Here is a 24,099-nt window from a genome sequence, read left to right on the forward strand (position 1 = left end):
CCGGGCTCCCTGGGCGCATTGTGCCTTCACTGCTCTGGCAATAGCCAGCACAGGGAGCCCAGTCCCATCAGTCCCCAACCTGTATTTTGCGGTGTCCTCTAGAGTGCACAATCCATCACTAGCAAAAGCCCCCAGAAACTCAACTGTTTCTCTTCATAAAAACAGTGTCTTGCCCAGGCTGGGTGGCTCAATTGGAGTATTGTCCTATATACCAAAAGGTTTTAAGTTCAGTCTTCAGTCAGTGCACATACCTAGGTTGCGGGTTTGACTCCCAACAGGGGCATGTACAAGAGGCAACTGATCAATGTTTCTCTTACATTGATGTCTCTCTCTCCTTTCCCCGCTCATGAATAAACATGTCCTTGGGTGAGGATTAAAAAATAACAACAAAACCCGCCCCCAGCATCTTGCTCTAACAAGTCTGGCATTTCTCTGAGGACCTTGCTTCCCCCAAGTCCTTTCAAAGGGTTATGATTTCTTTTTGTCCCCTCATGTCACCAGGCCAGGAAGTGAGCAGGTATGTCCTTTCCTACTGACCCCTGCTCCCCAGCTGCACATGACATGTGGTGGTCACCCCTGGCTGTCTGGATTCCTCTCCATCTGTTCAGTGTCATGATCTCTATACAACTGCCTGGTCCTACATGTTTCAGAACCCATGTGATGAGCCCTTTCTGAGGCTGGCTTTTAGTCCATAACTTTAGACTTCAACTTAGTGAAAAACATTCAGCACCTGCCAAGGGGTGCTGTGATGAGCAGTACCTACAATTCCTCTGTCACCTCAGATGCACATTCACCTCCACCCAGCTCAGTGCCTGTGGTAGTAACAGCAGGCATTTCTGCTCCATGGAACCTAATCCATAGAACTGCTGCCTTTTCACTTTCAGCCCTGCACTGTTACTTCCCCATATACTCCCTTTAGATTCCATACCTTCAAAATCCCAAGGTCATGAAATCCAACTCTCAGCCTCCAACCTGTGGCTGGGTGCTGGAATATGCCAGAATGGGTGCACAACCACATGCCTGATTCCTTCCCACAGACCCAAGTGAAGTGCAGAGCAGAGCAGCGCGGTGCTGATGCTCCACTGTGTATTGGGCTGGTGGTGGGCTCTGCTCTTCCAGGAAACAGTCATTAGAGGACTGGCAGGGTCTCCACAGGTGCTCGTGACCAGCTTATTACTGCTCTGTGCTCACATTAAGCACTAAGCTTCTCCTGGGTCTTATTCTCCAGGTTTCATCACACTAGCCTCATTCTCATTCAGTTCCTTCCTCTCTCACTCCATCAGCAGCAGCAGCAGCAGATGCATGTGTGAATCCCTCCCATTCTCAATCCCACATCAATTCTAGTAACTGCCCAGCTTCTCTCGGATCCTTTGAAGCAAGCTTCTTTATATCTCTCTGGCTTTCACTCCTGGTTCTTACCTGGCCACACCAAATGGTCACTACTCGGACCTCATCATGCTCCGCCCAGCAGCCCTGATCCAAGTGACAATTCTTTGTTCTTTCTTCCTTTGTTTGCTGGGAACCATTCTTACTGGATTCTCTGCTCCTCAGTGTCATCTCTTTTGCTGGTTTCTTCCCATCTCATCTCCCTGATATAAATGTCCTTGAGCTTCCTGTCTGCCCACACTTGTTCCATAACCAACTCCACAGCCTCACGTAGCTATCCCCTTATTACCAGACTAGTCTGCTGGCTACTTGTTCCCCACCTGGATGTCTACAGGTGTCTGAAACCTAACAAACCAAATCCAAATTCTTGATTCCCCAACCCCCAAGTTTGCTCTTGCCACAACCCCACCTCCTTAGGAAAGGGGTCTACAGACTGACACACAGGTCTGCACTTGATTCTGTCTCACACCTTGCATTTAAGTAGTCTGAGAGCCCGTCAGCTCAAACACAGAATAGCAAACCACTTCCTACCACCCAGTTGCTGTACCACTCAGGTCCCTTATCTGCACTGCCACATGTCTCCACTTCTCTGGGGGCCTCCTCTGCCCCAATTATAGTCTCTTTTCTACACAGCAGCAAAGTCAGCATGATAAAGTCAATATCAGACTACGTAATCTGGATCCTGTTGCTTCTCCACTCACCATCTTTCAGGGAATGCCTGAAGGGTCCCTTGGTACCTATAAGCCTGAGCTCTTACAATACTTGCACCTGCTCCGATGTAGCCAAGCCACTAGAGATCAGAACTGCAGTTCCAGCATCCTTAGTTTGCTATTCTCTTTGTCCTGAACATTGCTTTACAAGACACTTGCATGACAATGAACAGACATAACCAATGGCAACGCATGTCATTTTGCTACTTTTGAAATAAGTGAAGTTTAAATGAGTATCATGGTGTCAGTCTCACCATGGCAATGAAGCGACCGATGAAGCAGAAGTAGGAAAGGTGGTCCGGGTTGATGGTGGATGCAGGGTTGATCTGCAGACAGTAGTTATTCTTGCCAGCATACTCAAACAAGCAGTACATGGGATTCAGGACTTCATGTGAGAGCAAGAAAAACCATTCTCTAGAGAAAATAAGGTAAGATAATTTCTTAGCATTCACATGCACATAGACTTAAAGCCAGATCAAATATACAAAAAATTCTGGCCAGTCCTGCAATGCCAAACAGAAAGCTGGTGTTAACACAGCTAATATTCTCACTCTGTGCAGACTGGCTGTGTATGTCCCCTATTCCCTCGGGTCTAACTCCACCTCAGCAGGGCCCACATTTTCCTTCAAGTCCTGCTTAGATCCATCCCACTTTGTGCAGTTTTGTAAAGTTATTTCCAGAGTACTATGTGTACCAGTAACTGGTAAAACCTCACAATGGTATTCATTTTTCTGCAGATGACCAGCCCCATATATCAAAGTGTAAGCTCCTCAAAAGAAAGGGCGACCTTTTTATATATTTTTGTGACCTTAACTCTTATAGGCATTGTAGGACAATACACATTAGGCTCTAAAAAATATCTGTTGGTGATACGGAGATACACAGCACTGCTGCTGTGGGACACTTTCAGTTTTACCACCAAAGCATTAAAAATGGAACCAAAATTTAAAAGGTGAAATCTTTAAATGTGATAAACATCCTCTAAATTACTATCTATTTTGCCTCATTTATAAAGGTTTTAATATGTGAAATACAACTAGAAAAAAGATTACTAATTTATATGACAAAATAAGCTTGATCTGAAAAAGGCTCCTAAATAGCAATGTCTTCTAAAGCAGGGCTCTAAACACGGATGCCTGCGGTGATGGCTGGTTGGGAACAAGGGACCTTAATTTACTACTTACCCACAAACTCCTGCTTTCTACTGTATCCCTGATCAAAGTCATATTGGTTTTAAAGGAAAATGATTTCTGGGCATATAATCACAGTCCTCAGACAAAGGGGCAATGATGGGCACAGGAGTAAGAGTGTCCATTAGCTCACAGGGGGCAGGGGAGGGCAGCTCCTCTGAGTCAGTCAATTGATGCCACGTGAGAAGGTGACAATGTGGGTCTAATGTTTTTTAAAGAAGCCAGAAATCTTGATTCTTAAGCATAATCTAGGAATTTTCTTTAATGTTGTCAAGTAAAATTTAAATCAAAATTTAAATTTTGAGTGACCTCAAAATTTTGAGTGACCTCATAGGTCACTCCTATGCAGGCTAGATCCGGCCTGGCAGGCTGTTTACAAATGTTTTTCTAAACATCTTAAAACAATCTCAGAAATGCCTGAAAGGTAGAAAAGGGAGTTCCCAAACAAAATCAACTAAGAAATGATAGGTACCAATTCCTAAAACTAAATCCAGTCCCAACACAGTAGCTGAACCAAATGGATAGGTGAAGTAATAAGGCATGCCCCCAGGGAAGAGTGCTGAATAGATCTGTTGAGAATGTGTTCAAACACAAAAACTAGGAACAAAGTTCCTAGTTGCTGCAGGTCACTGTCAGCAAAAGTAGGCCAGAGAAAACGGAATCCACTCAAGAAGGAAGGCTGTTACACGGCATCTAACTTGTACCTGACAGCAGCAAAGAGGGAGACATTCTAACCAGTGAGAGGTAGAGTCACATTCAGCACACCCCTCTCTTAACACCCTCAATAACTAAGGAGACACAAAAGTTCAAATAAATCATGAGACAGCAGATGAGCTAGTAGAGCCTCGCAAAGAAAATAAAGGAAATTACAGCAAAAGCAGCAGAAGGCAGACAGCACTGCAAACCCAGACGTGGGAATGGTGTGAGAAAAACCAAAAGAAAATGGAACAGCACAAAGAGAAAGAAATAATAGGCACATATGGCTGACTTCTCATACCCATGACTGATGTTCCTCAAGAAAATGAAACATGCACAACAGGAAAAATGTTCAAAGACATAAGAGAAGAAAATCTCCCTTAAATTAAAAAAGTCATTAATATGTTAGTTTAAAAAAAGATATAAAGCAATCAACAATGAAATCAACAAATTTCAAGAATAAGAACTATGTGGGCCCCCAGAGAAAACTGTTTGCCTACGAGAGCTGGGCTCCCACTGGTAGCACTCATATTCACACTAGAGGACAGGAGGCAATGTCCACAGAATTACTGTGAAGAAATCTACATCTGCTCAAGCTGCCCTTTATATACAAAAGCAACAGAAAACACATTCTGAAAACTACAGGAATATACCATCCTTGCAAATTCTGAATTTCCAAATAAACCAAAACCAACATATGAACCATTGGGAAGTAAGAAAATGATGATATAGAAGAACTAACTATATGCAATAAAACCATTAAGATATAAAACTAAACCAAAATAGTTGAGGTAAATAAGAGTTCAGACCAGAATGAATGTGATAAAGTCAGACACTGTAAAAATAATGCCCTATTTCATTTCTAAGATATACCATTCTTTTTAACGTCTGAGCATTTCTGAAATTGTGGTAATATCACAATAGATAGATGTAATATAAACATTTATTGTGATAGGTAGTGTTTCTTTTCTTAAAAAAACTTCCTTAATAATGTTTTAGATGAGAAAGTATGCTAATACAACCAACACTAATAATCCCTCTTACACACTCCCAGCAGTGGTACCCAGTTCCACATCTCTTTTTCCCTGCTGCAGTAAAGCTGTGATTTTGTAACTCTGTATACTTACAAAATGTAAGTTCAAAAAGAGAGTTGTTTCTATGGAAAGCAAGTTTAATTCTTTGGAAAGATTTATGGAAGTGTTTTGCTAAAAAAACAAATTATTGTCAAATTATGTATGGGCAAAGCAATTAAAAAAACATTAAAAGGATATCCCAATCATTGCTTCATAAGTATCTACTGTTAACAATATATTGAGTGAATGTGGAAAACTTTATTCTCAAAAAGACTCAGGATAGATTAACAACACAAAGATAAAACTAACACATACTGTTACAACAGTGAAAAATAAGAAACAACTTTGTGCATGCTGATCCATATATTATGATATCTCCATATAATGGAATATTGTGTAGCCATTAAATAAAAAGAGTAATAGCTACATATATTACATAAAATTATATAATTATAATTATATAAAATAACAAATGTTCACATTATATAAAACAATAAGACCAAGTTTCTATATTGTACACACTTTATGATCAATTTTGTTTAAAAAACCAGCAAATGCACAAGTCTCATAAATAGACACAAATTTAAATATGTGCAAAGAAAATATATAGGATAATCAAGAGTAATAATAGTGGTTATCTATAGAACTGTGTAAATATTTTAAATTTTTAAAAATAATCTTGGATTGCTATTAAAATATATATCTGCTCAAGAATATATCCATTGCATAAATGGAGCCACATTGTTTAGAAGATGTTTTATTTTACCTTGCTAAACCACCATAATCAAGTCCTTCTTCTCCTCTAAATATTACATATAATCGTCTCCTCAAGTCATAGGGTTTTAATGCCATAATCTAATTAAAAACAAAAACATGGACATTTAAACACAAATAATACAGCACAAATTTCTTCCAAACAATTCTACTTAAATGCCATCTGCATTTTCAGAATTAAACATTTCCTTATGTCATACCATAATGCCTTTAACTCTAAATATCAATCGATTTGTTCCACAAAATGATCAAGGTGTGCCCTATGCTACTCAGCTCTCTTTTACTCTTATATCCTCTCTTCTTGTACTGAATAGTGGCTCTACTTTGGGTCAGTGGCAGGAGAGGAACAGTCTCACATGGAGAGCTTTAAGGTTAGATAATATTCCCCCTCCCTGTCAATCCCAAACTTTACAAAAATCTTGTAAAACGTGACTTGTATCTTTTTCTGACTAGCAACACTAGTCAGAAGCAGAAGATCCTGTTCTGGGTCCTGCTCATACACACATTCCATTCTCAGTAGGAAAGGAACTTGTTTGTAGCAAAGATTTATAACATGATGCATGTATACATAAGTATATCTTAAAACAATACCTATAACCAACTTCATAATCCTTAATGGCTTATATTAACGTTACTAGTAAATAGACTTCCCTTTTAGATAACAATGAATTCCTCTCATGTGTCAGAACCCAAGCCGAAGCTGGCATGCATGGTCAGGGCCCTCACACAGGGTGGCACGGGCTTGTCCTACACATCAAATATACCACAATTCTCCCAGGCAAAACACAGAGCAAAACAAAGTCCCCATAAATCTGGATGTACCCTCACCAAAATAAAGCCTAGACAGAGCTTGGAACAGGTGGAATCATTTGACACTTACTTTGCTAAAAATTTACTAACTCAACCAAAAGATAAGTCTAAAGAGTAGCTATAGTAAGTGTGCTGTCCCCTCTCAATAGCTGGTCAAAGTAAGGTAGGACAAGAGTATCCTGACTTCAGAGTGCTCTGTACCTTTCAGGCCCATGTCTGTGGTGTTCCCATGCACCTGCACACACAGGGCCTTCTGGGTCCTCATGGGAATGCTTTGCAGGGATAGAAATGACTTACATGAATTATTCTCCAACTTATCACAATAAAAAGAACTGTCAAGATTTTGATTTTTTATCTTTAAATATTCTGCATAGGACTCAGGTGAGTAAACATATTACACACGTTTATCTGTTTACCAAGTGTTTCCTGAGCACCTGCTATGTGCTAGGCTGTTCCAAGCACAACCACAGTCAACAAGACAGTCTGTGCTCCCATGGAGTGACATTCCAGTCCATTAGGTGGTACAAAATGTCAGCAGAAAGAATCAATTACCAAAAATAGGTCTGGAAGGGGGTTGGGAGGGAAGTGAGCAGGGACTAACAGCTTAAGTAGTGAGCTCACACAGGTCTCCAGTAGAGCATGACATTTACACAGAAATCAGCAGGAGGGTTATTAAAGAAATACTCACATGGCAACAGTATCTATACCTATTTAATTTTAATTTGGTAGTACTACCAAGACTTTTTGTTTAAGTTAAAAAGCCTTAGCAAAATAAGTGTCAAAATGTGTCACTTTGTCCCAGAAGTTGTTTAAGCTTTAGTTTAGCAATCTCATTCATGGTAGAATAACTTTTTCTCAGCCCCAGCACCTCTGCCTGTGGAACAGAGGATGTTGTGGGGATGAATTAAATGGCAGGGCCAGGCACATGGCAATCCCCGCAGGCCCTATGGGGTTTATGACAACTGTGACTATAATGGGCATTCAGTAAGGTAGTCACTGTTATAGCTACATTCTGTGTGGTTAAAATACCTAAAGTCCTCACTGTCCCTCACAATAAGACAGGTCGTGCTAGGTTATTCTGATAAAAGTTTTTCTTACCTGCTGAAAGGAATCTTCAAATAATGTCTGTCGGGACACGTTGATCTTTACATGACTGGGTAGTGCATTGGACTAAAAACAAAAATAGCATTACCATATCTGTAAGCTTAGTAGACACACTGTGTAAAAATACAACTAAATGCTAAGATATGAGACTCATTTAGCAATGCAGTACCTGGCACAGGTAACGGAAGTGAGCAAGCTTCCACCTAAAGCTGCGTTCGTAAGCGATCTGTGGACCACCTTTAGTTCTAAAGAGAAACAGAATGAGCAGGTATTAATTCACATTAAATTTGCAACTTTAACATTCAGCATAACACAAGTGCCCCAGAGGCCTATAATGACCACAGGACAGTCATTTTCTGGACGAGAGTGGGGGTGTATCTGCTGGGCCAGCAGGAGCTTGCGCAATGAGGGCACATGACACCCGCACACGTATGAAGGCTGTATTTTGGACAGTGCTTTATAAAGAGCTGGGTAAGTGAAATACCAACATCCACTGCAGACCACTTCAAAGAGAACCTCTGATAACACTTAAATCTAAGGGACAAAGGAGCTGGATAGAAGGGACATGGAGGCACTTCTACCACACCTTCACCCAAAGATGAAACTAAAACAAACATAAGCACAGCAAGATGGGACTCCAGAGACAGGTGGGTCAGTGAGGGAAATGGCCAAGCTGGTGGCAGGTTGGGACAGGTTTTACAAACAGGGCTCAATTCCCAAGGGAGGGCCTGAGTCTCCTGCCTCATGAGAGACCCTGAAACAAGAGCACAAAGACTTTCTCTTTCCACAGGAACGCTTTGGCATGGAGGGAGAATGTTCTCATGCAGCCGGATTCAAGTGCATTCATTAAACAAACTTTATGAAATGTGTGCATACAACTGGCCCCCTCCTGGACGGTGAGAGCGTTCTTTGTTGATAAGAGATGAAAGGACTGCTTTTGTGGAACTTAAACAGGAGTGAAGGAGGCAGATAAGAAACAGCAGGAATAAGTAAACTGCTTCTAAAAAGGGGACATGTCTCCCTGTTCCTTGAAAAGAAAAAAAGTGGTGTGGGAAAGGACAGGAGGGGAGCAAGAGACAGTCTCTCACTGCTGAGAAAGGTAAGCAGAGTAGGGCTCACAAACCAACGCCTGCGTGAAAACATGGAGGCACGGCCATAGAGATATTTGGGGGATGGGCACATGAAGCAGATGATGGCCTCAGGTATTACAGGGACAGCTGGGTGGCCAGTGGTGCTGGAGCAGAATGAAGAGGAGAAAAGAATCAAGGGTCAGGTGCTAAGGGGCCTTGTAAGGACTTTGCTTTTTACTCAGACCAAGAAGGAAACCACTAAATGCTTTTGTGCAAAGGAATGACTTTTTACATAGATTTTTTATTAAACAATCAGCCAAGGTGTTGTATGGAAAACATCACTGCGTGGGGTTAGGGTAGGAAGCAGCAGAACAGGCAGCACTGCAGGTGATACTTGATGGTGGTAGCACCCTGAGACAGCAGTCAGAGTGCAGGGAGCTACAGTTCCTGATGGACTGAGAATTAGGTAAGAAACAGGGGGCTCAGGATGATTCTGAGACTTTGGCCCAAGCACACCTAAATGTGAGGTGGCCATCAGCTAAGATGGAAATATCTCTGGTGGTACAAGTGTTATGGAAATTGTCAGGAAGGGGTGATAAGCAAAGATAACAAGGAAGCAGCTAAATAGAGGAAGCAAAATTTGAAGTGAAAGAATAAAAGTGAAGGATTTGAAGTGAAAGATTATGTGTTATCAGCACACCAATGCTTTTGAAAACCATGACAGTGGAGAATGAGTGTAGGTAGCTGAGGAGGGAGCTCTGGGACCTTCCTTCGATGTTGAGAGGCTGAAGAGAAAGGCGCACAGAAAACAGAGGAACAGATAAGACCAGGAAGGCACAGAGGAAGCATTGACATTCAGACCCCACCTGCTTTTGCCCGGAGACAGTGTGTCAAATGCTCTGAGAAGTCCATAAGACAGGCTGCAAGCCGGCGGCACCAGACTGACAACATGAACAGTGCTAGTGCCCTTAACAAATTTAGGGGCAGGGGGGTGTCCCAGAGTTGGTCTAGACTGAAATCGGAAATAGCAATATAGACACAACTCCTTCAGGTTTTTTTCCCAGAAAGATCAATGATAGAGAGAATTTTTTTACTGAATGGATTTATAAGGTGAAGAGCTATGGGTTTTGTTTTAATTTTTAATCTAAGAGACAAAAGGAACTTAGTGGAGAAAGAAAAACTGATGATGTAGTACAGGAAGATGATCACTGCTGAAACAATTACATGGAAAGGAGAGGACAAGACCCAGAAACCAGCAGAGGGCCTGAACTGTGATAGGAACAATGACACGTCACCGACAAGATCAGGAGGGAAGACAGATGCTGGCAGGTAGGCAAATGTGACAGCAGGAATTTACAAAAAGGCCTTTCATGATGGCTTCTATTCTCAGTGATGCAAAGACCTCACACCTAGGAGTGAGGATGAAGGAGACATTTGTCAAATGCCTCAAAGATACCCTCATCTGGAAAACTCAATCTTCTTGAGTATCTGAGCCTCTGAGATCACGGCACTGAGATGTGGTGGTCAGGGGCACAAACAGCAGACAGACTGCCTGGGTCTGAAACCAGCCCCATGACCTGTATGTGATTCTGCCCAAGTCAGGCACACTCCCTAAGCCTCAGCTTCTACAATTGGTAAATGGAAAATAATAGTGTCTTCCTCAAGGGGTTGCTGGAAGGTGAAACAAGCTAATGTCTGTCAAGTGCTCAGAACAATCCTTGGCACACTTTAGCCACTACGTATTTGCTACTGTTATTGTTAAGAAATTACATGCCCCAAACCCATTCTAGGCTATTATTAAGTAGGTTTTCTTGATTCAAAGCAAAATTTGAGGCTCACTTAGCAGCTAACCCACATCCTAATGAAGCAACATTAAGAACCTCAGGCTGTCACTCACACAGATGACTTCCCATTTCGAGGATCTTTGAATGTTGTTGTTCTGGTGTTATGATCGACAAAGTACCGCACACCTTCCCGAGTATACCTAATCTCCCAGCCTTCTGGCAGGGGCTCTTCATTCTGCAAGCTGAAAGGGAGACAATCAAAGGTGAACACTTTCCAGGTACTAAAAACATCTGAGTCAAGGTTTACCTGATTCTAGCTATGTGTAGATACATGTAGAACGGTGTAAGTAAAGCTGTAATATATACATACCCTTGAGTTCTTGGATCTTCCCACTGGGTGGTTTTTGTGTTATGATTCACGAAGTAAACTCTGTCTGTTGAATCTACTCTTTTTTCTAAAAAACAGAATGAACATAGCATTTAATAGCCATTTCTATGTATACTTTTCAGGTATTTTTACCAACAACATATTGGCTTACCCCAGCCTGGTGGTAAAGGCCCGTAGGGGTCATTTTCTGCAGCTAACATTGAAGCCTGATTGGAGAAAGGGTTGGAAGAGAAATAAAATAACAAGATCTTAATATAAAAGCAGAGACAAACCAAGCACTTATCAGAACCACATTTTATAATAATGTTCTAAATAATATAATAAAGGAATGTGAATATATAATTTCAAGATACTAAGTCCTAAAAGTACCATAAGTTAAGGGGAGTCAATCAATTATTATGTTTCTACAATGACTTAGAAATAACACCCTGACTACTATCACTGTTTTCATTTTAGGCTTTCCCCAATAATGGAGAGACACCGGGTGGGAAGAGAGAAGGGCACATGAGAAGAGTGGTATTTAAATGAGGCAATACTATTTGTTTAAAAACACAATTATCACAGTTCTTTTTTTAAAATAAATGCCTATTAATACAGCCAACATTAAACTCCAGTATCATCATTATACAAATGAATGTTATCTTAATATTCTTGTATATAGTCATACATAATACACTTATACTTACACATTATTACAACCCAGAAATATATTCTGAAACACATATAAACATTCTACCATTAATTTGAAAAGAATGATGAATGTAAAATCATGACCTGAAAAGCCATTTTTCAATGATGACATATATGCATCTTGATGAACATTTTATCACTTTGGAAGAGCTGTTGCTACCTGTACTCAGTGTCCTTCCTCTCTCCTCTTTCCTTCACAAGAAGCCACTGTTCTGTGAGGCCAGTAATGTGCTGGCTAGGAATAGTCCATCTCTATTCTCCTGTGCACAGGTCTGGCTGGTGAGATGACCATTCTAGACAAGGAGGTCTGGGCAGAGGTTCCAGTTGAGGGCTTCCATTTCTGAATAAAATGGCAAGGGCTCGCTAGAAAAAGCCATCTCCTTTCAACACCCTCTCCATCCTTCTGCCTCTACTGGGTAAGTGAGGCCCCAGGAGAGCAACTGCACAGGACGAAGGTAAGAAGCACGAAGCATGAGGGCAAAGGAGCCATGCTACTTCAGGGCAGAAAAGCCCCAGGCCCCTGATGGCATTACTGAGCCAGTGAGGACTGGCTCTGATTCCTCCCCAGACTTGGCATTGCTCTTCGACAACCAACTCTCAATCCATTCAAGGATGTTTTGTCATGTGCAGGAGAACACAGTTCTGATACACACCTGTTACCGGAGTATGCCCTGTTTCCCCAAGGTGTTCCTGTGTACACCTAAGACCCACCAAACAAGTACTCACACTACATAATCCCTGGTTTACTACATTCAGCCAGATGATGTATATCACCACAGCTTCTGTATAAATTCCATGGGTGGCAGCTGGGTGGCCCACACCTCCCTGATTGCAAATAGCAGGAAAGGGGTCACATGCACAAAAGACCTCATCGTCTCACCTATGAACCAGGCAGGACTCAGAAAGGCTGATTTTTCTCTTCATGTATTTGCTACCTTCTGCCCATCTACCACCCTATATTTGGGGTTTAAGTTGCTTCAAAACACTATCTACAGATGCCCAGTACTTAAAATTTATATTTTTTTCTTCCTATGATCAAATACATTTACAATGTTTTTTTAGGGTTTTTCCCCCAACTCTTCTTGTGGATGTTTACTTCTGGCAATAAATACATCACCAAGTGGTCAAATTTTCAGGTACATTACATTTTTTGGACAAAAATATCCCCAATCTCAGGAACATCTTTGACAGGCCAAAAGAGAGCAAAGTGCTGTTTCAGAACCTGGGAAGAGACCCAAAGTAGTTTGTGTATGATGAGGCTAGCATTAAGTACAATCAGGAGCTAACTGCTTTTATTTAAAGCCAATAAAACTATCACAATTGAAGGTAGAAGACTGGGAATCTATAAAGGCATAGTACTTCATAAAAAACTGCAATTATGAAGCTACCATTTAATAAGGACAACGAGTAAGTTCTCTTAGTATGCTAGAAAAATTTTTTTTAAAGTTTGAAGTGGTTATCTATATCACAAACAATGCTAAGTATTTATCAAAGGTTGACTATGAAGGGCCCTATAATGCAGTGCAGAAAAATATATAACACAGTAGACTGCAGTGCAGTAGAATAAAATACAGCAGAATAGAATGTAGAATGGAATACAATAGAATGCAGTGCAGTAAATAGAATGCAGAACACAGTGCAGCGAAATGAACACAGGAGAATGTAGGTCAGTAGAATGTAACACAGGAAAATGCAGTAGAATGAAGTGTGGCAGAATGGAGTAAAGCGGAATGCAATGCACTGGAATACAATGCAGCCAAATGACACTCAATGGAATGGAATGCAATAGAATGCACTGTGGTAGAATGGAGTACAGTAGAAGTAATGCAGTGAATGAGGCAGACCCAGGGGCTATATGCACTCACTGAGTAGAGGTAGCGCTGATTGAATTGCTGCAGGGCACCCTGGAGCTGGCTGCGCTGTGACTGCCACTGTTCAAAGTCCCGTACTGATTCCAGGGTTGGCCGCTGCCACGTGGTTGTTCTGGTGTTGTGGTCCACATAGTATACCCTGCCACGGTCGTCCACTCTTCTCTCCCAGCTAACACGGTAAGTGACAATAAAAATGAACAATCTCTCAATAGAAGACACTGAGAAGTAGTTAATACTACAAGTAAATAATTTAAAAACCAAGTCCAAACCATTATAAAATAACTTATAAAAATGTAAATTAGGATATTCTTCAGAAAGGCTATGAACATATATTAGAACAACTAAAATAAAAATCAAGTTAACACAAAATGCTGGCAAGGATACAGAGAAAATTAATCTTTTATACACTGCTGGCTGGAATATAAAATTGTTGACATTTTGAAATACAATTTGCCATTTCTCATAAAAAAGAAACATACAATCACTATGTGATCTAGCAATTATGCTCTTATGCATCTACTCCAGAGAGACAAAAATTTATGTTTACACAAAATCCTACTCATGAATGTAATAGCAACTTACTTTATTTTAGTCAGTCAACTGACTAAAGAAGATTTAGAAGATTTAGTCAACCCAAACTTTCAACAGGCAAATGATTAAACAATTTGTGTGTGGGGGCGGGAGGGGGGAACAAAGGGAAATACATGAGATAAAGTGTGTGTAAATTAACTGGGCTGTGGGAATTTTTACACTGTATACATACATTATTAAATCATCATGTTGCATACTTCAAATACAATTTGTCAATTATATCTCAATAAAGCTAAAACAACCTATGATGAAAAAGAAAAAGAAAAGCTATGAACATGTAACTTTCTATTTATGTTAATACTTTGCATTCTACTACTACATGATTTCCAAGTATTACTGGTGGATGGTTGGCCCAGGGAGTAGACCCCTTGCCAAGACAGTGGCAAGTGGAGGTTCTTACACTGAGGACATGAACAGCCCTATGCCCTGCCCCTCCAGTACCAGATTGGCGGTGGGACCAGGGGAAGACAGGCATATCTGCCAAAGAAGTCAAAATGGCAGCAGGAGAGGTGCTGGACCTAAGGGGCCTGTCAGTCTAGCCCAGGGAAAGAAGGGATTGGTTGGGGAGTGGTCCTACGAAAAGCATGCAAAAGTTTGGGAAATGTGTCATTTTGAGAAAGCACCTGGTCCATCCCACATCCAAGTCAATATAAATACAGGGGAACAAAGAATGCTCTCTCTCTCTTGTTCATGGCTCACTGGCTTGTGACCTGCACTTAGAGAGTTAACTCGCCTGTTCTCTGTATGGGCCATGTGGCCGTAGCAGCCTGAGCAGCCACAAGGCCCACAGCCTCTGGGAGGGAGACTTGCTCTCTCGCCCACCTGGTGAAGCATGCGTTGGCATGTTCTCCACCCTGGGAGTACACAACCTTGAGAAGCTAACAGCTGCAGGCCCCATGGCAGCACTGGCTCCACAAGCAGGCTCCAGGACAGAGCCTGAAATGGGCAGCTTTGGGAACAAGCTATGCTACCTGGATGACCACTTAGCAGCCGCCTGCAGACTCCAAAGGATGTACTTTAAGGTGGAGCAGGAACCCTGGACACTGTCTCTTGTTTTGGTCTTGCTGAGGATTGTTGGTCTTGCAGAGGAGATGGACTTTGAGACGGGGAGTCCGCCATTCTCCCAGATTATGTAGCATCTGAATAAAACCTCTTTCCTTTTTCACCAGCTACTGCTTCATGAATTTGGCTGTTGTGGCAGGAGGCAGATGAACCCTCCTTTTTTTTGTTTGGTAACATAAAGATGGTTTTGAAAAGGGGCCAGAGATTGAACCATCCCAGAATTGATCCAACTACAGTTTCTCCCCACTTTTTTGATAAGCATTTACTGAGTGCTTACTGATTACCTGGCAATCAACCCCACAGCCACTCCCTACATCAGGATGTTAACTCAAGTCTTTGCCTACCATCCTGTAGCTGATGTGAGCTGCGGGTGCAGTCATACCATCCCACCTGCCATAGCTCTCAGGACAGCTCAGAAAACATCCCAATTCCAGCCTCAGTGCCCCGACCCCCCCAACATCCCAGTACTACCTTCCAGAGAACCATATGGAACCACATGAACACCCTCTTGGTCCCTCAGAACAGAATGTCCTTCTCAGTCTCTGCACACCCAAACACACCCATGCTCCAGGGTCCAGTTCACCTGGAATCCGTTGTGGTTATTAATTTACATGGCAATCTCAGAATTCTCTCAGCCACCAACTTCACAAAATAACACTGCTTGCCTTGAGTTTTCTAGAACTGGAATACGTTTGTATTAGTGGACAGAGCTCCTGAGTGTCAAAGACGATAAGGAGAAATGCCAAGAACAGTCAAGAGTGTGGGGACACTATGAATAGTAACCAAGCTGGCTATCAGTGGGGTGTGCTCATCAGGTGAATACATGAAACTAAGGACAAGGGACATCAGTTTGTGAGTGGCTTTCAGTGACAGCCCAACAGCATTAACTGTATTACTAGCAGGTCACAATAACTGCATTCATGTAAACACTCTATAACATCAGCTGGAATGTAATGCAGTTAACTTGTGATAACCTGTGGATTTCACTGTAAACCATTCAAATATTTGCCAGTAAATCCCATAGAACAACAGGGTTTGGATCACTGTCTATGAGAACCATGCACATAAATTGTCTTTCATTCCTTAAAATATTAAACAGGGACTGGCACCAGACTAAAATTCTGCAACAACCCTCAGTAACTCATTCCAATGTTTGACAATCTCTTAGGAAGCCCTTTAAGACAATGTAAGGAAACAATATGCAGAATGAAAGAATCACATTATGTCATATGACGTAAACTTGAAAACCATGTTTGATAAAACAACTAAAGGTGGTAATACTGCCACCTTACCCTGGAGGTAAAGGCTGTGGCCTCTCCCATGTGGTCGTTCGAGTATTATGATCCACGTAATACGTTCTCCCATGAGGATCTTTCCTCTGCTCCCACCTTTTAAAAAAAATGTGAAAATATAAGTAAAAGACAACAAATATGACAATATGAAGAATGACTCCTTCTTATAATCAGTAAAGTTACAGATACATTTAATGTACAGATTAATGAATCTGTAACTTTAATTTTATTGTAATTATATTTAATTAATGTATCTGTACATTAATGTACAGTAATATACAAATACATCTACAGACTTTAAAAGCCTACATATATATTATAAAGTTGTTTTTCCTCAATTATTAGTGCTTCTTAAGTTCTTACACATTTTCTTTTTTATTAACACAATTGGAAATTCAGTAAGTATAGTTACCAGAGAAAGCTAGAGTAATATGCCAAGTTTTTAAAAGAGACTAATTTACAAATTTCCAACTCATCAGAAAAAAGAAATTTAAGCAAGGGTAGACAAACTTTCAGCCTAGTATCAAGTGCAAAGCACAAAATGTCAGTGAAGTAATATCCATTCTTGCCTGCAATTTCAAAACCACACATCTAAAAGATTTTAGCAGAAACCACCTTGAAGAAGTGTATGGTGTTTCTGTGTCCTGACAATTCTCCCTCTGTGTGCACCCAGTGTCTCCTCTCCGCATACATCTGTCTCTCTCTGGTTCAGGGTAAGCTTACAAATCTACAGACATCCTGCTGTATCTTCTCTGTTCTACTCTGAAGACTCACTTTCATTTTCTCCTCTGTGATCCCTGCTTCTTCCTCTCCAGTCTTCCCATACCATGATATAGAAGAAATATTTCAAATATACAAAATAAAAACCTGGTATTTCTGAGTTTAACATTCTTGGTTTCAACTTGAAAACAGAATAGACAATATTTTTCTTCTTCTTAAACACGGGGACCCAATTAAATCTGATTTCTTGTTGATTGGAGAGGCCTTTTTTCCTATGCAAAGACCACACTTGCTAGAGGTATTCCCTCAACATGGTATACAGATGAAGCTGCCTCCTGCACATGCACACAGGCACATGCACACAAGCACACACATGCACATGCACACTCACTCTCCTTCCAACTATCCCCAAAACACACATGCTAGGCCCTTCTTCATGTGGCTATGGAAACCCTCCTGAGAACTGAACCAGGAGCAGGACATTAGTGCTGTTCTTCTGTCCCTGCCCTTCCACCTTCTTACTTCTCCATAGCTACCATCATTCTAACTGCAGGTACTTTATCTTGTCTGTTGCCCAGGGAAAGCACCAGAACCCCTTCCAGCCCCTGTCAGACACCATTTCCCAGGTCCGTGACTTTCACTTTCTATGCCTGGTTGGAGAACACAAGTCCTAGTGGCTTCCTAAGAAGGACACCTGGGCAGGATACTTGTATAAGCCTAGGTGTCTGCACTCACACTCAACAGTGCAGCTGAACAAAGAACTCAAGGTCATAGAAAATGTCCCTCTAGGATGGAGGCATTGGCCACAGTCTCCTACAGCTCTTTGTGTGGATTCTGAGAAGTCTGATGCCATTTTGGGGAGTATAAGACCTGCTTGCCTCCATTTCTTAACCTATGAAAATGCTTAGGATTTTTTTTTCTTCAGCCCCAAAGTACTAAAATTTTCCCAACAGAGTGTCTTTTTTTTTTAAGATTTTATTTATTTATCTTTAGAGGGGAAGGGAAGGAGAGAGGGAGAGAAATATCAATGTACGGTTGCCTCTGGTGTGTCCCCTGCCGGGAACTGGCCTGCAACCAAGACATGTGCCCTGACTGAGAATCGAACCGCGATCGTCTCATTCACAGGCCTGCGCTCAATCCACTGAGCTACACCAGCCAGGGCTTCCAACAGAGTGTCTTAACACAGATTTATTTCCCCTTGACCTCAGTTTTGGTGAGCCCTTTCAAAAAAAAAAAATCAAGCCCTTCATATTGTGAGAGTTTTGTTGTTATTTTGTTAAGGATTTCCTCTCATTTTCTCTTTTTCTGAAACTTCTCTTATCGGACCTTCTATTTTATAAATTTATCTTTTTATTTTACTTTCTGAGAAATTTCTTTACCTTCATCAGCCAAGCCTTCCACTGAATTAGATTTCTAAGAGCTTTTGGTTCTACCAGTATTCCATTTTTATAACATACTGTTGCTTAATTTCTGTTATATCTACTCTTATCCCTCTGAGAATATTGAAATAGTCTGTTTCTTCTGGTAGCATTTTCTAGGTTGCTTGTTTTGATTTCTTTCTTTCTTTCCATAAGAGGTTTCCCTTGGATGTCTAATAAGTAGGGGACCAAAAACTGCCTGGGGACTTTGTGTGCCAGGGTGGGGCTTGTGGGTTGTGGGATGCCTAATGGAAGGGCTATGTGAGGCAATTTCACTGGAGAACAAACAGATGGCAGTGTTTTTGTCTCTTTTTTTTGGGGGGGGGGGGTGAGAATCTTCAATGGAAGATACTTCCAGTCTTCTGGGTGGAAAGGTAGAATTCTGGCTGTCAATACTCTGGGATTTGGGTAGGAAAGAACCAAGTGCTTCTTTCATGTCAAAGGCTATAAAGCCATTTTCAGTTTTATCTTAAATCAATTGCAAATATTTCCAACTTAACATTTAACGATATTCAGTAAGCACTAAATTATGCTAGCCACTGGTTCTTAATTTTTTCAAAATAAGATTACTTCCAGAAATCAGTATTTTTGTTCTAAACAGAATTTATCTTTCTTAAACTAAATTTCTTGCTACACAGAACATTATATTCAGAACTACTTTAGGATTTCTTCTTTATATTTTCTCTACATTCTATTCTTTAGATCAAGGGGAGACAAACATTTTCTGTAAGGTGCCAGATAGTAAATATTTTATGCATTGGGGGACAAGAGGCAAAATTGAGTTCACTGTGTAGACACAAACCTAATAAGAGAGAAAACTTCTGCTGTGTCCCCACCCTGTTTTCTGGGTGGGGCATCCCAGGTTGTGGGCATGCTGACAACATTCTGGGGACACAGAAGTCCTGGCCAAGAAGGAGGAGCCTGGTCAATGGCGTGTCTTTCCAGTGAAACTGTCTAACCTCTCCTGACAGCTGGTCAAGTGCATGACTAGCTGAACTGTCACTTCCAGATAAGGCCCTACCTCCAAAAGTGAATCCTCAGTGTGTAGGTGGTGACCAGAGCAGCCTCAACAGCAACAAAGGGGGAAGGTGCTGGGGAGTTCAGGGTAGGCAGAGGTGTTATAGCAGCAAAGGAGGCACTCTGGCTGTGCCTATGGGTCCTATAAAAGTGACAGGCTGGAACTGGCCAGAGACCACATTATCTAGTAGTGGAAATTCATGAATACCCCTTAAATAGGTGCAGATTATTGAACTGATTAATGAGACTTCTCAATAGAACTCTTTATTTTCCTGGAGAGAAGTGCTAATTTGTAACTGGCACTATCACCTTCACCCCACAACATTCTCCTTTCTAGTGTTTAGATATAGTCTCTCTGCCTCACTAAGCATTAAAAAAAATTTAAAACCTACTATTTACCACAGACCTTGTTAAAACAACAAAAAAGTAAATTTGGAAGAGTTTTGTGAAACATATTACAATAAAAACAATAGAATTTAGTTAGTGATTCTGTAACTATAGGTTTCAAATAACAGGGTAGAGGGTGAACTTGCCTTCTCACAAGCTTAGTCCATCACCTCTCTCCTGCTCTGCTCACCTGCTGTCCCACGGTCCCCTCAGCAGCTGACACCCTTTCACCTATCTCAACTCATAAAACAAGCAACTGCCCCCAATTCTGTCTTTTCTTACCCACTTCCATGTGTGTTCACAGGGAGAGGGTAAGAGTTGCTGTCATACCTCATCTCCCAAGCTCCACCTTGCAGCAACTTGAATACAGCTCGCATCATTTCCCAAAACCACTTTTCAAAGGTCAGCAGCAAATAACCTCTTTGTTGTTAAATTCAATGGTGCTTTTCATTTCTTATCTTCCTTGAATTTTTCAGTATATTTTGACCTTGTCAAGCATTTCCTCAGATGTATTTACAAGCCAGGTCCTTTGCCCAACTGCTGACTCACTCCAAATCACTCACTTAAGCTCTAATTCATTTATTGAACAAATGTGCAGGCACAGTTTTAGGCACGAGTAATACAAAAGTGGGGAAAAACACCCTTTATCAATGTAGTGGAGAGAAAACTGATGATAACACAAAAATAGAATACATCACCAGGCAATCTTACTGCTACAAGAAAAACAATACCAGTTCCATCTATCAGGCCAATGAAATGAACCCCACTCAAAGAATTCATAATGAATCCAATAATATTAAGTTGTAGAAGAGGGAAAACTAACGTATAATCTGTAGTGGAAAAAGACAGAATAGTGACTGCCTCTCGAAAAGTAGTTACAAGAATTTTCTGAGAAAGAGGTTTGAGAGAACTTTTAGGGGTGATGGCATGTCTACAAGGATTTGAGTTAACTGGTGTACGCATTTGTCAAAGCTCATCAAACTGGTACACTTAAGACTTGTGCATTTCCTCCTATGTAAACTTTACCTAAAACTTTTTAAAAATACTGAACTCCAGTTAGTGATATGCAAGCTGAAGTGAGAAGCAAAATGTACTGGTATCTGCAACTTGCTGAAATGCATTTAAAAATTAGATGGGCAGAGAGATGAAGAGATATGAGATAAAGCAGACAGTAAAATGTCAATTGTAGAATCTGGTGATAGGTATATACGTGTTCCCTGTGAAATTTTTTAAGTTTTCTGCATGTTTGTAAATTTTCATAAGAAAAGGTTGAGAAAAATAGAGCAGTGTAAGAGTTGGGGCCGAGGGGCCTGATGTGGGCAGGGGATTGGGTGAGGGCAAGAAAGTCCGGTGGAATGAGACAGCCTGACCTTGAGCTGTGTATATAGAAGGAACATTTCACACAAGTCACAGCCAACACAGGGTCTTAGGAGAGATCACGCTCAGCATAGCACACAGGCGTCATTTCCAAGACCCAACAGTCTTTCTGAGGACACTGTAATGCTACTGGCAGGTAGTTAAACAAGTGAGTAAGTAACCAGAGAGGAAACACAGAGGCACAGGCACTCAAAGATTTTTGAGGAAAAGAGGAAAAGATATAGATTTGAACACTAACTGGGTTACACCAGCCAAGTCCCACCAGAGCCAGAACTCACGTGGGCTCCATTCTCCTGTTCCTCCTTTTCCTCACAACTAACCCCCAGGCCCATCTTCACATCACTCTGAAAGGCCAGCAACCACCTTAGTTTGGGCCACTTTAATTTCTCTCACGGATCAGTGGCCCAGAGCTCACAGAGTAATAACTACATTTTACTCTAACATCTTGTGGATAGTAAGTGCTACTTATTTAGTTTTATAAAAACACACTAGAAAAACTCACCTTCCGGAAACAGTGCTCACTCTTACTATATAATCGCCCATGTCAATATTTCCTATTCTCATGTATACTGAGTCACCTCATTAGGTGTTCAAATTCTGGTCATAATCTGTGACATCCTCCTACTGTCCAGACCATGCACAGAGCCTGAAGCACTGATGTGGCCCCCACAGAACTCAGTTTCTGTCCCCACTGCTTTGATTGGAATGCCTGCTTCTTTCATAGAACAGCCTGGCTGCTCTCCTGTTCCCTACTCAAGTCTACAGGACTGCCAGCATAACCTTCATCACATTCGAGTATGACACACACCCCTTCACTTAAAACTCCTTAGTACTCACTCCTGGTTTTCAGTACAAACTGTCAGCCCCTCTGCAGGGATCCACACTCTTCACATATTCACACCTTGCCTCCCCAATGCTCAACTCCAGCAGGAACAGACACTCTTTCCTGAGTGTGGCTTACCCATTTCTATGATGCCAGTGACCCGAACACGTATTCAGCTCCCCTGAGTGAGCCCACCAATACCTGCCTCAACTATTCTCACAAAAGCCACTTCAGGGTAACTTCTCCCAGAAAGACTTCTTTGATGTCAGGTGGCAAGACACCCCCACCATATCATAGACTGAACTCTGGCATAGCTGTCACTATTTGCCTATAGTGACTGCCTATAAGCAGTCCCTGGTTGCCTATCTTTACCCTCTAGACCATGAGGTTCCTGACAGTAGGAACAGCTCCTCGTGTGTGTGTCACAGTTGCAGACATACAACGAATTAGGATTAGTGAATAAGCTGCCAAAGGCAGGAAACGAAGGGACAATGAAAGATTTTTTGAGGGGCAGGGAGGACAGTGTAGGTTCTGAAATGCTTGCAGGAAGCAGAAGTGGGGACTTCACCTTCTGTAAGTGGTTAAAAACAAGTGCAGAGAAAGGTATGTCTGGACATAGCACCTGAACAGCTAATGTGAGGGACAGTGCAAGCCCCCATAAGGGCACAAGTACAGAGGATGGCAGCTGGAACCAAGAAGGCAATGGACATACCTGGTGAGAGCCTGAGCAAACCAGCTCCAGTTCTCAGTGTGAGCAGTGGGCACACCATGGATTGTAGTGATAGCATGTGGGCTGTGAGCCAGACCCTGGAAGTGTGGCTACTGGGCACAAAGTGGACATGCCAGTGTTCCACCTGTATCCAGACGCCAATCTAGCATTTCCAACTGTATCCTGGATGCATGTTTACAAGTGTAAGCCACTAAATAAACCTCTCAAAGGCAGAGACAAGGAATCATTTATATTGGGTTGGCCAGAAAGTTATTTTTGGTTTTTCCATAAGGTGGCTCCAATAGTGATTAGTTGTCTTTATCCTCAATCAAAACAATTTTGTTAGACTGTATTCTGACAGCTGTTGTATCAGCATGCATTTTTAAAAAACTTATCAAAATGAGTGAATTTTTGTTGAAGAATAAAGAAAATAAGCAACATTCTTCGCATATATGCTTTATTTCAAGAAAGGTAAAAATGCAACTGAAACTCAAAAAAATATTTGTGCAGTGTATGGAGAAGGCACGGTGACTGATTCAGCATGTCAACAGTGGTTTGCAAGGTTTCATTACTGATTTTCATACTGGAGATTTCTTGCTGAACAATGCTCCATGACAAAGTAGACTAGTTGAAGTTGATAGTGACTAAATTGAGAAAGTAACTGAAAACAATCAACATTAAACCATGCAGGAAATAGCCGACAAACTCAAAATATCCAAATCAATAAAGTTGTTGGTGAAAATGAAAACAACTTGTCATTATGTCATGGAAAAAACTAAATGGATTTTTTGGCCAACCCAATAATAGTACCTTCAGAGCCAAGCAGAGAGTAAACAACCTGTAAGTGACCATGGAAGAGATGACCAAATGGAACACACATATAAAGTTCTCATCAAAGCAAACCCCGCAATGCTGAATAAGGACTGTGGGAAATGCAGAAGTTAAGAATCACTGAGCAGCAATGAAACAGCCCATCATCGGGGTTGGATGATGACTCCCCAGCATTCAGAATTAACAGAGGAAATGCCTGCTTTTTGTTGAGACCGGGGTGCAGACCACAAAGGAGTCTAGAGCTCAGGTTACGATGAATGGTGCCATGGTCACTCTTAGTAAAGGAAAGAATACACCAGGATTGAGTCAAGAGGGTCCTGTACAAC

The 24,099-nt window shown here is 41.4% G+C and overlaps 1 protein-coding gene across 9 annotated transcripts in view; it reads right to left on the reverse strand.

Annotated features, from left to right (window-relative positions):
* The window catches only part of WWP1 (WW domain containing E3 ubiquitin protein ligase 1), a 142,349-nt gene that overhangs the window by 29,289 nt on the left and 88,961 nt on the right, over positions 1-24,099 (reverse strand). For all 9 annotated transcript variants that reach the window (XM_037050197.1, XM_037050194.1, XM_037050193.1 and 6 more), the window contains 9 exons: positions 16,492-16,587; positions 13,541-13,715; positions 11,137-11,191; positions 10,968-11,052; positions 10,711-10,839; positions 7,913-7,988; positions 7,738-7,809; positions 5,822-5,910; positions 2,351-2,510 (listed from right to left, as the gene is read on the reverse strand). In XM_037050197.1, coding sequence (XP_036906092.1) covers positions 2,351-2,510; positions 5,822-5,910; positions 7,738-7,809; positions 7,913-7,988; positions 10,711-10,839; positions 10,968-11,052; positions 11,137-11,191; positions 13,541-13,715; positions 16,492-16,587 — 937 coding nt within the window. The remainder of the gene's footprint in view (positions 1-2,350; positions 2,511-5,821; positions 5,911-7,737; positions 7,810-7,912; positions 7,989-10,710; positions 10,840-10,967; positions 11,053-11,136; positions 11,192-13,540; positions 13,716-16,491; positions 16,588-24,099) is intronic.

The sequence above is a fragment of the Sturnira hondurensis genome, unplaced genomic scaffold, assembly GCF_014824575.4.
Source record: "Sturnira hondurensis isolate 20B ecotype Veracruz unplaced genomic scaffold, ASM1482457v3 Scaffold0006571, whole genome shotgun sequence".
NCBI lineage: Eukaryota > Metazoa > Chordata > Mammalia > Chiroptera > Phyllostomidae > Sturnira > Sturnira hondurensis.